At 38.9% G+C, this 15,424-nt stretch overlaps 1 protein-coding gene across 4 annotated transcripts in view; it reads left to right on the top strand.

Annotated features, from left to right (window-relative positions):
* Positions 1-14,918, top strand: part of LOC134818978 (alpha-actinin, sarcomeric-like) — a 136,659-nt gene extending 121,741 nt beyond the window's left edge. For all 4 annotated transcript variants that reach the window (XM_063828718.1, XM_063828720.1, XM_063828719.1 and 1 more), the window contains 12 exons: positions 50-126; positions 8,483-8,612; positions 8,838-8,948; positions 10,270-10,422; positions 10,587-10,736; positions 11,075-11,206; positions 11,348-11,504; positions 11,717-11,869; positions 13,558-13,766; positions 13,952-14,122; positions 14,292-14,460; positions 14,622-14,918. In XM_063828718.1, the coding sequence (XP_063684788.1) occupies positions 50-126; positions 8,483-8,612; positions 8,838-8,948; positions 10,270-10,422; positions 10,587-10,736; positions 11,075-11,206; positions 11,348-11,504; positions 11,717-11,869; positions 13,558-13,766; positions 13,952-14,122; positions 14,292-14,450 (1,602 nt within the window). In that variant the 3' untranslated portion in view covers positions 14,451-14,460; positions 14,622-14,918. The remainder of the gene's footprint in view (positions 1-49; positions 127-8,482; positions 8,613-8,837; positions 8,949-10,269; positions 10,423-10,586; positions 10,737-11,074; positions 11,207-11,347; positions 11,505-11,716; positions 11,870-13,557; positions 13,767-13,951; positions 14,123-14,291; positions 14,461-14,621) is intronic.
* The last annotated feature ends 506 nt before the right edge of the window (positions 14,919-15,424 follow it).

The raw sequence follows: 15,424 nt of genomic DNA, 5'->3' as shown, positions 1-15,424 counted from the left end.
GTACCCAACTATTTGCTGTTTCCACTATCTAACCAGGTTGTGTGTTCAGGACATTGAGAGAGCCTGGGATAACTTGGAGACCACCGAGAGAGGCGTTGAACAACATCTCATGTCAGAACTCATCAGGTACGATACAGTTACTATCTTATTTCAACAACCACTATTTGGGGTTGTTGCTTGGTATTAACAATCGCTGTTTACGATAACAGTTCTTACTATTTATCTATTCCTTCTAGAATTAAAATTGTATGAAACCCATTACCCACACAGTACTTCTCCCTGATCACTACTGACTACTGGCTACTGACTACTGACCACTGACTACTGACAACTGACTACTGACCTATGTTCAGAATCTAACGTGGAAAGTGTTTTTAAAACCCAACAGAAGATCAAAGTGTTTTACTTTTTACTTAACGTGAGTGGTAATATATTATAAATATCTCCGGGATTTCGACGCGGGATCATATTATCACTCAGCCCGGCCCGCTGTTAGATAAACATCTCAAGGTGATATCATCCCGCCCCGGAAATTTGTATAAACCCGGCCCGCTTTTTAGTCGTAACTGATGTTTATCATTCAATTCTCCGACTTACAATAATCAATGATACTGCTGATTAGAACTCGATAATAGTAGAACAGTTAGACGCGCGATCACGTGGGCGCGTCACGTGCGTACCACGTGCCACCAATAGCATACGCCGAGTCTATACCACGTGACACGAAAGCGCACCACGTGATATGAAACATCGTAACCGTCCACTTCTTTTACACGCAAATTCCTGGGAACGTTGCCAAAGCAGCTAATTCTTGGAATTTCTCCAACGCGTGGCGTAAGAAGTTGGCGACTAGCCAGCTACCCTTGTCCGTACCCTAAAAATAGTATTGTTTTGCTTGCTCTCCTTCCGGTATAACTTCAATTGTGCTACTTAATCTTAATTTACTACTGTTAGTAAGTTATCGTATCACTTGTTATCACCATCACAAATAGAAATGAAAATATTACTAAAATCAGACCCGTATTCCGAAATAAAAACTATTTTATCACTCTCTTCTAAAGTATAAATCCCTTGTCGAAATCGCCGGAGATAATTATAATCCATAAACACTTCACGCTCAGGGCTAAATAAATGTAATCCCTCAGCTGGTGCTTCGGGATTACATATTAACACAAAACTCGTGCGCTGCGCGCACTCGTATGTGTTTATCAGATCATCCCGCTAGCGCGGGATGATCTGTTATATAAACCCTTTGCGTGGCGGGTTTATGTTATTATGTATAACAATATACAGTCCGTGCCAAGTTTGTGCACTTTTCCGGGTTGCTCTTCAAAAGATGGACTTAGTAGATTAAAAAACTATAATTTACAGGACAATTAGGGTGTGTCCCTTAAACTTGTAGATATTTTTGTGAACAGTGTTATTACCAAGGTTACTGTACACCGGTACACGAGTACGCCGAGTGGGGTACACACAATATTTAACCTCAACCTTCAGAAAATTTAAATAGGCTAGAGTACTAACCCAGTACATAATGTCATTGCAACCTCGCCCTGTCAGACTGCACCCTATCCCTTGAAACTAAGCCACACAGCCATGATGCTGACTAAGTTGTCCCACTTCTCACATCGGTCAAGAGGAAGGCTGAAAACAAACCCTGCCGCTGACTTAGAAGTCCTTGCAGTTTCTTAAACAGAAGTGAATCAGATGCTCCCAACTATCGAGTTCCTCGTTTGAGTTTTTCAGCGAAGTAGAGCTACAGCCTCCCGATCTACCCTATGAATGAGCACTATGAAATGATCTTACACTTCAGCTTTTGATTCATTTCTATCCCAGTCGTGAACTGAACAGAACTACCCCTAAGGCTTACTGCGGTACTGACTACTGATTGGTACTGCACTGTGTTGAGGCTTACTCTCTTGGAACTCGATACAGGAAATAAACTGCACTTGCTGGCAAAACTTCAACATTTTACAGCTTTGTTCTCGCCAACGTTGTAGGGGGACCATGAGTCACCTTTAACAAACTGAAACTGTAGATTTACTATTGATCCTATTGCCCTTGTTGATCAGAGGAAAGTTGAGGTATTGGAGGATTGGAGGAGAACATCAATTCAATGCCCAATGGTCACGTGCAGCACCAGATGGGTTGTCAATAGCAAGGGGGTTATAGTTATTATGAAGGAGCAACTCCAAGATACAATTGACGGTGATCTTGATAATACAGTGTGCAGGTCTTGCTACCACATGGACTTGTAACCAGGTTAAATAAAGGGCTCTGTATTATATACCCCCCTCCCTATAATGAATTATGTTGTGCCGCTGTTAGGAGAAGGGACCTGGCTTGGAGCTGGCTTGGAGCTGGCTTGGAGCTGGCTTGGAGCTGGCTTGGAGCTGGCTTGGAGCTGGCTTGGAGCTGGCTTGGAGCTGGCTTGGTGAGTTGCAGTTGTTTGGAGAACACGTTCCTTGACGCGCGTGTTTTTACAAGCTCTGTTGACAGACTTTGTCAGTGCTAATAACCAATTCTTTAATCTTAGTGGCTAGTATTTGGGACAAAGCCAATATCTTATATTCAATATAATATATTATATATTGTATAGTGGTGTTTTCCATTCTACTTTTCATTCTAATAAACCAGACTTCCTCGATAAATTGTGATAGACATAAGAAAGCCATTAAGGCGTATAAGGCTGTCATTTCAGCTTCTACCGTTCTTTGCGTATTCCCTAATATTGTTTTTGGTATTTACATGGTATGTGAAATATTGTCCAATCAAAATCGCAATAACATATCATCAGTCTGCACTACAAACAAATACGTGGCAGAGAGGTTCCTCTAACTTTGTACTTTTGAATCGGATATCTTTGATTTGAGTCCATTTGTCAATTATCCTGTTTATTTTTACAAACTGTTTCCTATTTGATGTAACTCTTGTGTCTTGATCCTATTAATTAACTGTTGATCTTGCTACTAGATTGAACATCGTTTCTTTCGTTCCTCTCTAGCAGCAACATTGAGTAAAATAATTATGATTATATTTAATCTGCATATTTTGTTATCAGTACTAGTAACACGATAAGAGCAAGCTGTGTGGAGATATTTTAGTTAGATGTCGTTTAGAACACGCCCCTGTAAACTGTAAAGTCGACTAACGTTGACACTAGCACTTGTACAGCTTCTCTTGGCAGCCAAATGTTTGTAAGTTACTTTTTACAATCCACTGCTTTGGTGCATCATGTGTAGTTCACCCTATCAGCAGCTTCTTCTTTGTGAGTTGTCAGATTAATTACTGCTGTTTAAAGTAGTATTAGTAGTTACAGGAGAGTAGATCTTGCGGTCAAATTTCTCTTTTGTCAACAAATTTGAACAATAATCGTCAGGGAAATTGTTGAATTTTGATTTGGTCAGGCTTGTCTTTGTTCTTTGAAATTCTGTATTGTTCTAAAAAATGCAGCCGAATTCCACACGATTATTATCGAAGAAGATCCAGTGTATCAGCTATATCTAGACTCAGTTTTTGTTCCTCAATTAACTCCCAAATTCCGCGCCCGCCCATCAATCCGCTAATTACTCCGGCCTGGCACTGCTATTGTGTTTAATTACCCTGCACGGACAATGTCACATTGCCCGTCATCAGGAGTGTGCCAACTTGGCCAGCGTTTCCTACTGTTAACCAGTTTCCAAACCCATTTCAAACGACACCATTTATCTTGCTTCAGTAGTTGAGTAAAGGTGCCCTTATAAGCGTATACAACCTTACAATCGCCCCAACAACTAACCTCTGCTCACGTCACTACGCGGCAGTGCGCCGTGTAGAAGCACATTCCGTGCATAACACACATAGTACACATAGTACACATAGCACTGGCGCAACATTTCTCCCGTTATTTACTGTGCACACGCTGCTATCCTGGTAAACATAATGGCTAATATTAGTGATTATAAACTGCCTGTGTTTTGTGTATTGATCATCAAGCTCACTGTTTTGTATTATTATATATTGTCATAGTAGTAGTAGTAGTAGTAGTAGTAGACCACTTAGTACTGTTATTACAGTGTATTTATTGGGCCTCATTAGGGTGATCTAATTCTAAGAATTAAGTTGTTATTTTGTGATGACTTATATTTCCGACTACGGCCTCACTCTACGTCTCTACGATACGATGCGTTTTGTATTATTGCAATAAGTGAAGTGAAATTATCAATTTGCATTTAAGTGAAATTGAATGGTGATGATATTGTTAGTCCTTAGTCCTACAAAAGTTTGCAACTGGACCCTATTAATAGCTGCTCTACTTCTATGATATAATACTCACATGTCAACCGTTGACATGTTCTCAACATTCAACTTCGCCAACTTTTGATTTTGCTCGTAATATTCCGAGATTTTGATTTAGGACAGTAATACCAGACGAGACAGTGTCACATCAATGAAGCTGTCGTGATTTAAGGCCAGATGCAGAGGGGGGGGGGGGGGGGGGGGGGTAAAAGTCGATTTTCTAGTTATCACATATTTGATTAGAGCTGCTGGAGACAAACAAGAGGACCGAAATCTGACCTTGCGTTTTTTAGATATCGCGCGCCAAATATTGAGGTTTACATGTAATTACATGTCAAACTTAAACTTAAACTGTAAAAAGTTAAAACGCTCTAAGTTGAGAAGACTGGCCACACCCAGGAGCTGAAACTTGGCACATGTGTTCCTTAGACTGTTTTACACAATTCTATTGTACAAAATTTTGATATTTGCTTCTGTTCTTGAGATATGAGGTTAACTTTACCCCAAATTCGACAGTTTTTCGACAGTTAACCTCATAACTCAAGAACAGAGGCAAATATCAAAATTTTGTACAATATAATTGTGGGTGATAACCCAAGGAACACCTGTGCCAAGTTTCAGCTTCTGGGTGTGGCCAGTATTCTCAACTAAGGGACGTTTGTATGAAAAAAACTGTTTTGAGTAAAAAGAGTTTTGGTGTTTTTATTTCACTGCCAAAATCTCAAATTGTGGATTATTTTCCGTATTTAGTAGCGTCCGCATACAATTTTTGCTTTAAAGTGGGAAGATGGTTATTGAGATACTTTATGTTGGGAAAATCAATATCATAAACCAAAATTTGTCTAAAAATGAGGTTAACTATCACGATATTTTGTAGTAGTAGTAAAAATATGATTGTTAACCTCGCTATAGACCATATAACAATGGGATTGGTTTATCAATATATTTGTATACATGTAATGAAACATTTGCCCAGTGTAACAATTAAGTTTTTGAGGTTAACATGTGATTGACTGGCCCGATATTCAACAAATGAGAGGTTAACCTCATTTTAAAGCTATTTATGGGTGAACTCTTCTACTTATATATGGTCAGTTCTAATCACCTTTGTCTCATGATCATATTTGAGGCATTGGAATACAAATAGATACCTCACTGCGATATTGTGGTACATAACAAAAATAAGAATCTTGTGTAAATAATTCTTAAACTACCAAATGATATGGTTAACCTCATTTTCGACACTTTCTCGAGATAAAATGAAGTAAATCAGCACTACATCTATTAGGAAATTTGTATGTCGTAATCTTACGATAGAAATAACAACTCTATCATCTAATCTATTTTCGCTATACCTAAATCAAGAGGTTAACCTCATTTAATCACGTTTGGATATTACTTTTTCTGATAATTATGAACCTACAATTTAGAGTTTACATTTGCTGACCGAAAAAACAAAAAAGTACGCAGTGTAGTAAAATATTAACCTAAATTTTATTAACCTCAATGTTGTATAATCAATTTTGTGAAAATAGTTTAACCTCAATTATAAAAAAAAGTTAAGCAGCTACAAATATGTGAATAGCAGCAATGTTTTTGTCATCGAAAATTAAATTGATTTAGAAAATAATATTTTGGTCGATTTTTTTGACCCCTTACCCCCCCCCCCCCTCTGGCCTTAATTGATGAGGCGAGGAGGACCAGCTTCATGGGTTGGTTTCTGTAGCATTTCTAATTTTGTGTGGGATATTCCCATATCCTCCCAGGAAGCACTACATGAACTGTTCCTCGTTATTTGGTATGATTGTACTCATTAACTTAGCTTGGTTATCAGACGCGTAGTGGTGTATATTGTGTGCCTGACATAGTGCCTGACATAGTGCCTGACATAGTGCTGGGCCCTGTTTACCAACCTTTCTATTTGTCTTACTTATTTTTACCCTTGAGATTTGTAGTTAAGTCACATCGGTTGATAGTTTCAGTCATATGATCGAAATAGGGCTGACCGACCATTAAGAACCACTCTAATCTCGTTCCCACAGAGATCAGATCATGTCAGCAGCCCTCGCTGGCAAAGCTTCAAAATAGCGTTGTTTTCCTCTCTTGTATGTGAAGCTCATTAGATACTCTGTTGACCATGAGTGAGCATTAACAAACTTTAGATTTATTGGCAACCGCTATTGTTTCTACTTGCCCTTGTACAATGATTGCAGATCAGAGGCGACTTGAGTAATTAAGCGAAAGCAACCTTACACAATTTTAACAAAAATTCCTGAGATGCCAACAGTTTCCAACCTAAAGAACAATAGGCTCCCATAGACCGTATCCACTTGAGCTCAAACATTGTTTCATTTGGTAATACCACCATTACATCTTACATAATCTGTCAATGGCTACTTCTCTGGTGGCTCTTAGTTAGTTTGTTAAATACTTGATGACGTTTTGTATATTGGTCCGAGTGACAGTGTGTTAATTACCTGGCAGCCAGAAATAGTTTGGTAGCTATTAGTAATTACTGCACGCTTTGTTTAGTTACATTCGTGGAATGTAGACAAGCTTTTCTTCTCTTGGTTGAACTCGCAGCTGTTCGATACGTTGTCGTTATTTTCTTGTTTGGTTGGTTAGTGGTTTGCAAGTCTGATAACTTAAAGTCGTGTTAAATATGAGTCTAAGTCTACAACTGCCCTCTTTTCAGTTTTTCGTGCCTGACTTTTGCTATTGCAAGTTGAAAATATGTCCCTCTCGCTCTCGGAAATTGGCCCATTTTTTAAACGCAGCCGTATTTTAACAGTATTTTAGCAAATATTCAATATAATTAACATGAAGTAGCACGTGATAGTCTGAAGAAGCGGCCCCCTGGTACACGTTACAAAGGCCCCATTCTAAACCTTACTTTGAGCACCTCCTCACTTCAACGCCCCTTTTTGGGATTTGAGCGGCAATTTAGATTCGATGAAAAACGATACGAAAGGTGAAAACCCAAATATTTAGGATTAATGTGAGTAGCTGGCCCGGGGTCTGATCACGCTTCCTACTCGTCGCCATGGTTACTCTCACTATGTAGTTGGGTTATATGTTCGCGCACTCGTTGCCATGGTCACCTCACGAACAGTTTGCAAAGACCGACATTGTGAGACACTCACCTATTTGGTGTATTTCCAACGCTTTCTTGAAGGAATTAGGAGGTTGTTACAATTATTTAATAGATTAAGTTTTTAAACTATTCATTACTGTTCAAGTTTTCGTGCTGTGAATAACGTTAATGTTCAAATTTAAGAGAGGTTTTTCTTAAATAAAACAACGAACTTTCCACTGTAATACTTATCGACTTTCAATACCTGACCCCGACCACACTACCTAAACACTTTTCATTCTGAACCGGCTCATCCTGGACTTTCAACACTAACACCCTCCTCCTCAGACTTCAGAGACTAGAACATCTGTTTGCTCAACACTAACACCCTCCTCCTCAGACTTCAGAGACTAGAACATCTGTTTGCTCGACACTAACACCCTCCTCCTCAGACTTCAGAGACTAGAACATCTGTTTGCTCGACACTAACACCCTCCTCCTCAGACTTCAGAGACTAGAACATCTGTTTGCTCGACACTAACACCCTCCTCCTCAGACTTCAGAGACTAGAACATCTGTTTGCTCGACACTAACACCCTCCTCCTCCTCAGACTTCAGAGACTAGAACATCTGTTTGCTCGACACTAACACCCTCCTCCTCAGACTTCAGAGACTAGAACATCTGTTTGCTCGACACTAACACCCTCCTCAGACTTCAGAGACTAGAACATCTGTTTGCTCGACACTAACACCCTCCTCCTCAGACTTCAGAGACTAGAACATCTGTTTGCTCAACACTAACACCCTCCTCCTCAGACTTCAGAGACTAGAACATCTGTTTGCTCAACACTAACACCCTCCTCCTCAGACTTCAGAGACTAGAACATCTGTTTGCTCGACACTAACACCCTCCTCCTCAGACTTCAGAGACTAGAACATCTGTTTGCTCGACACTAACACCCTCCTCCTCAGACTTCAGAGACTAGAACATCTGTTTGCTCGACACTAACACCCTCCTCCTCAGACTTCAGAGACTAGAACATCTGTTTGCTCGACACTAACACCCTCCTCCTCCTCAGACTTCAGAGACTAGAACATCTGTTTGCTCGACACTAACACCCTCCTCCTCAGACTTCAGAGACTAGAACATCTGTTTGCTCGATTCTCTCAGAAGTGTGACAGCTTAGCAGCGTGGATCACTGAGACTAAGGCTTTCTTTAAGAAGGATAATATCGCTGAGGCTGACCTCAATGAATTACTGGTAAAATAACTGTTATTATAGTTCGAATGTTATATATTTTATAGCTTTTCTCTCAGTTTGTTAGAATTTGTTGGCTCTCCGTGAAGTAGTGTCATCCATATTTATTATTTAAGCTGCAATTTAACTGTATTTCAACATTGTCCTATAAACACAACCTGTGGCTGTTGTCAGCGGCTAAGTGGTTTCAAAAGCATTTGTTTTTAGCTTTAAACATGACTCCTTCAGGGTAAAATCAAGAGTGATGACGCTTTTGACACAGACATGGGAATACACAGGGAGCGGCTGGATCAGATAGCTAACCTAGCACAGGACATGGTACAGCAGGGATTTAGCAAGGTGTGTTTTTTACTAGTAGGCTTTACTAGTAGACTTTTTATAAACTACTTTCCAATTTTGTTGACGTTATTCGAATATTTGAAACGTTTTGATAATATTTCAACAGTGTTTTTAATTTTTTAGACCGTTTATAATTTGTTGGTACTTTTAATTTAATATTCTTTTAATAAGTTATCTATTTAATTTTCTGAATTTTCCTTTTAGTGTTGGATTCAGTTCTACCCGGAATATTTAGGTGTATTATCTTGCTCATAAATACCATACATCATTTGGGCGCTATATTAAGAAATTACCACAATCACGTGACAGGCTATGTAGCATTCCATTCTTACCACGTGGTGTTGCATACAACTCAATCAGAACGTTCTTTCGCCCATATCCGTCGCCTTGGACTATTGTTATTGAGTACATCTACAGTGTTATCCGTTCAACCCATCTGTCGTAAAGCAATCGTCTTAGCAGCGTCAGAGCCGCACCCAAAATATTTGAAGTCTGTTCGTTTTTAGTCTGCAAATACATCATTAATCCTTTCTGGAAACAGCAGCAGAATATGTTATGTTGTCCTTTTCTGTTTGAAGGTCTAATTGACTACGCTTCTGGGGTGTTTAGTTGTCTTACGTTTTGTAGCGAGGTTATCTCTCGCTTTGGGGATCTTGCTACAATGCCTTCTTCGTGGGTAAGACTCTTAGTAACAGGTCCTTGTTAATTACTGTAATTGTGGTGTACAAAATATTCTATACAATACTCCTTACAATGTTATACTAAGTTGAACGATCGGGCAATTGCTTATATTATAGCTATATATTATAGCTAAACCTACAATATAATAAGTAAGCTTTCTTTGGAACTGGCCGTTAATAATAGGGATACCGTTGCTCGTTGAATCCTGGTAGAAATCAGATGGATTAAAATATATTCGGACTTGTTATTCGTTTTGGAGCTACACAAATGACAAATTATGATGTCAGTTGTAGTTCAGTTCGAGAACATTCAAGGTCTCAATCAGGATATTGGCTAAGGACCATTCAGGATTAAGATTCAATACAGTCGGTATTAAAATGGTTATCACATTACCCTGTTCAGACTTTATTTATACTTTGTTTGATCTTGTTTACGACCTTCCTACTGAGTATTGAGTAAGAGCATTACATAGTAATACAATATACATGCAACATTACGTATTAACTTATATCTGTATATCTACATCTGTACAATTATTTTATTACATTTTCATTTTTCAATAATTTAAATTTGTATTCTAATTAAGAAGATACTATTTATACCAATCATTCGTGCCCTAACATATCTGTTTAATTTGCAGGCAGCAGAAGTTGCAGCCCGATCGCAAGCAATGAACGGACTGTGGGAGAACCTGCTGGTAGCAAGAACAAAACACAGAGAAGACCTGGAAACAGCCAGGGAAACTCAGGAGAAGATAGATACGATGAGACTAGAGTTCGCAAAGAAAGCAAACGTAAGACATAGCTGAACTAGGGAAGGGACTTCAGTGCTCATCGTTTTGCTACATATTCTCTCTTCCCTATTTTGACGATATTCTCTCTTCCCAATTTTGACGCTTCTTCGAGCAATACAATGTTCCACTGTTCTTCTGTATTTTAAAGTTTTAATCTTCTTCAGCCGTTCAACAACTGGCTAGAAGGAGCTCGAGAGGATCTGCTAGACACGTTCGTGTGCCACAGTATTGACGAGGTTAACTCTCTAGTTACTGCTCACGAAGAGTTCAAGGCTTGCTTACCTGAGTTCCACCAGATCTTCCTCGATATCCAGGTAATTACAACATTTTACATTACACCTATTTAGATAATAATACAGATTCAGGCAATTATCAGGTAATTTTCACACATACTCATTGTCAGATTGTCATTGGTCACTTGTCAGTTGTCGGTAATCTGTGTGCACAATCTGCACATAGTTCCATTGGTATAATTATGAAAACAAATAAAACTCCAGGACAATTAAGAGATCTGTCCAAAATCTAGAAAAAACGCTTCCAATTTCACCTCTTAGATGACGAAGTGTTGAAAAGCTGAAAGCTAAAACCAGTTAAAATCACGTGTTAATATCACGTGTTAATATCACGTGTTAATATGACGTGATCTCCCCAGCAACTGCAACAAGAAATAGACGTTGTGGCCACGTTTGGAAGCAACCCCTACACCAACCTTGAGGTGGATAGTTTGGGAACTAAGTGGAACGAACTTCTCCAGCTCATTCCACAGAGAGATCAACTCTTGCAGGTTATTACCAAACCCTTTTTACATTCCCACTTTAGACCGCTCATGATGATATCATGATAATTGTTCTTCACAAACCTCTAGATTGTCTTGTCACGTGGTCTGTAAACTTGTGCCAGCTGAAACTAATCGTTACTTCTCCAGGACGCTTTAGTAAAGGAGAAGAAAAAAGACGAGCTCAGGAAAACTTTCGCTAATCACGCTAACTGGTTCGCTAACTGGACCGCAGAAGAGCAAACTAAGATTTCTGAGAGCACAATGGGTCCTGATCTGTCTCTCAACGAACAACTTGCTTATCTTGGTACTAATCTTCACCCGTTCAATTTTGAACATTAATCATATTCATAGTTACGTAATATCCGGTCGCATATACGGAATTGTCAGAAGTTTGTATCAGAAACAATTATAATAACGTTTAGGAACCGTCTTGTCTGACCACTCTGGTTCCTAATGTTCCTAATGGTGTTACAAATTGAGTTATGAGCACCTTTAATAACAGAACCTTACCTTCAGGTGAGTTGTTGGAAGAGGTAGAGGGGTATAAGCCTCAGTACGAGGAGCTCGAGAATCTGAACAAGATGATACAGAACGAGGTTATCTTTAACAACCCTTACTGCAAACACACTATGGAGAGCCTTAACGTCAGCTGGGAGGAACTTCACAACTGTGAGTTTTACTTTTACACTGTTTTACTTTCACACTGTTTCACTTTGGTGCTGTTTCACTTTCACACTGTTTCACTTTCACGCTGTTTCACTTTCACACTGTTTTACTTTCACGCTGTTTCACTTTCACGCTGTTTCACTTTCACACTGTTTCGCTTTCGTGCTGTTTCACTTTCACGCTGTTTCACTTTCACACTATTTCCCTTCCACACTGTTTCACTTTCACACTGTTTCACTTTCACATCGCCAGGGCCAGGGTAGCTCATGAGATTTGTGGCGTATGTATCTTGCCACACGAATTATTAATCAATAACGGAAATCTAGAATATTCTCAATGTTGTAGACTACAGTCTCCACTCTCAACTCTTATATTCTGTACACATAGGATATTGTATGTGCTTTTAGTCTTTCGTAGGTTTAGTTGTAATAATAGCTCTCTTGTTCTAGTAAATTAAAGAAGTGATATTTCAGAATAGGAACTCTTTTTTGACGTTTTTAAGACTTTATTCCGTAATTTGCGTTGTCCAATTTGTCCCCGTTCGTAAAATTTCTGTCAATAAAGTCCATTACACACACCGCTAATCAAGGTAAATATATATAAAGATGTAACAATATAATTACATCTGTAACATTGCATCCTGTATGCTAATAAATAATTATTATTACATCATAGGATCGTGTCCGGAATGATGTACGACAAATAGACAATTACAAATGAAAACACAATCTTTAGTGCTCCGTTCTAGTAATTTTCTGTCCGGCTTCGCTAAATTTCAAGGTTATTGGGAGCCAAATTACATTTTCTAAAATGATACTGTAAATTAGTTGGAGTCGTAGTTTGCTTCTCTCTCCCGATGTATTTCGAAGTGAAGGAAGCAAAATGGGTGTCTGTGCAGGCAACCTTTGCTTTACTTTGATCATTATTCCTCTGATCTGTGTTATATGCGCGACCCTTGCAATTGACACAAGTATTTTGTCACTTTATTGGTAGTTTATTGTGTTTTAATCGTACCTTTGTATAGTCAAGTGTGGTAAGGTACTACACAAGGTCTGTGGTATGTTCCTCCGTAAATCAGGTGAAAAGGAAAACGCTTTTAAAACTTCTATGCAATTTTACCGACAATTTACGTCTGAGTTTATGTCAAAAATGTCCGCTAATCCGACAATTTGGAGGCTTTAACGAAAGTGTTCTAGTTATGGTACTGTACTCTTATTAGGACTTATATTACGACAATTATTCCCAAAAACGGTACGAAATGTTTTGTAGCTAGTTCATGATTATGTAACCTGCCCGATGCATTCGTTTAACTACAAATATATAACACTCGTAATTACATAATACTAACGTTAAGATTTGAGTTCACATATTAATTATCAGGGAGGGTTTAAAATATTTGCCGTGGGGTTTAGCAACCTTATAATGAAAAGCTACAAGGGATGGATGATATTTATTGCTCATGATTAACGACTGTGCTCTGCCAATTGCATCACTTGATTTAATTTATTGTATGTATTATATACTGTTACACTCCCTCAAAAAATTTAAGAATGAAAATAATACAGTTTTCATGGTAATTTTTTCATAACTAATTTTTCATTATATGGTTTCCACATTTATTTAAATTTAAACTTTCTGGATGTGGGTATAGCTTCATTCAAATCAAACCTGCTTATAAAAACTTATTTCAGCCGTGGCCCGACAAAAGAACGCCGTGGAAAACCAAATCCTGGTCCGCGACAGCAAAGGAATCAACGAGGAGCAAGTGAAGGAAATGAAGAGTGCGTTCGATCACTTCGACAAGAACGACGACGGTAGATTAGATCACTTTGAGTTTAGAGCTTGCCTTGTCAGTTTGGGTTACAATGTTGATACTGAGGAGCATCTTGTAAATCACAATGTAAGTTATATTATCTTATATTATTATTCTCAACATCTATATTTTAGTTTCGCTTTTGTTGCATTCTTACTTAGCTTATATCTTACCCATTTCTATGATATGTCAGAATTTCCTTTTCTGCTCTTGCCATAGGTATATTAGTTAGATAAGGACGTTGTTAAATATAACGTTACACCATATTACAGGCAGATAATGATAGACACAGTGACTTTGAAAGAGTGCTCCAGATGGTAGATCCTGATATGACCGGTCAGGTCACATTTAACGCCTTTATGGATTTCATGACACAAGAAGCTAGCGATATGGACACTGCTGAACAAATCATTGCTTCCTTTAGAGTACTCGCTGGAGACAAGGTTTCTATTTTTAATTCGTACATTGTATATTGTTAATGGATGGCAAATTTTACAAGAAATGAATCATCACCTTAAACCTTTGAGTCAAAATATGCAACTGAATTGATTAGCTTTTTACCCGGGCTGCGACTTTACGAGCGGAACATCTGAACAATAACCCTCCTTTTAGCGGTACATCACCCCGGAGGAGATCAGAAGAGAGTTGCCGGCCCACCAGGCAGAATATTGTATTGCCAGGATGTCACCTTACGAGGGACACGACGCAGTGCCCGGGTCTCTGGACTACATGTCATTCGCTACCGCGCTCTACGGACAAAGTGATCTGTAATCTTGTGAAGGTATGATATAAAGTATAATAATTAGCAGCTTATTATTAGGAGCTGAGTCTCGTTCTTTTTCTTTGATTTGCTGAGAGTGGCGGTCTCTAAGTCTCTAAGTTTGTTCGCCTCCAGACGGCGGCGGCATGATGAAACCCCCATTTAACAGTGTTATCTTACAGGGTACAAGAAACTGTAGAGTCTGTTAAATTGTCGCTGTCTAAAGTTGAAGATGGAGCCCCTCGAGAGAGAGAAAGACGAGCTTGTCTTAGGATTAGAATGCCTGAATTATCCAATGATGCATATTTTGGAGAAACTGAATCGTGCGACAGTTTCACCTCCTGATATATGAACAATTAGGTAGTTTTGATTGATGATTTGCCAATTGCCATGTTGACAACGTACTCGCAATAACGCTTATCTTATATATGCATTATATAATATTATCAAATCATATTTATTTTTTTGAGTGTGTTATGTATGGGTTATTTCAAAACAGAATTTATACTTCAATATTGAATATCGTGGATTTCTCAATATATTATTGGGGGGGGTGTCACGTCCGTCTATGTCCGCTTGTCTCATAGAATCCAAAAAGGACAGGACATAGGCGGACATAGACGGACATAGGCGGACATAGGCGGACATAGGCGGACATAGACGGACATAGGCGGACATAGGCGGACATTAATGGACACCTAAATTGCTAAATAAAATGTTCAATTTTTGCTGTTATAGGGGGATCATGTTTTTTGTCCGTTCGGTACCCTATATTTTCAAAACGGACAAAAAATAGAGCGGACAAAAACGGACAAAAATGGAAATAACATTTAGATGCTTCCTCCTCCTGAGTCCTCCTCCTGGGTCCTCCTCCTGTGTCCTCCTCCTCCTCTTCATCCTCCTCCTCTTCCTCCTCAGTCCTCAGTCCTCCTCCTCATCCTTCTCCTCAGTCCTCCATCCTCCTCCTCAGTCCTCCCCCAGTCCC

Source organism: Bolinopsis microptera, chromosome 7 (assembly GCF_026151205.1).
Source record: "Bolinopsis microptera isolate Bmic1 chromosome 7, MBARI_Bmic_1.0, whole genome shotgun sequence".
Classification (NCBI taxonomy): Eukaryota; Metazoa; Ctenophora; class Tentaculata; order Lobata; family Bolinopsidae; genus Bolinopsis; species Bolinopsis microptera.
The sequence above is the reverse complement of the archived record's forward strand: the minus strand, read 5'-3'. Positions and strand labels throughout refer to the sequence as shown.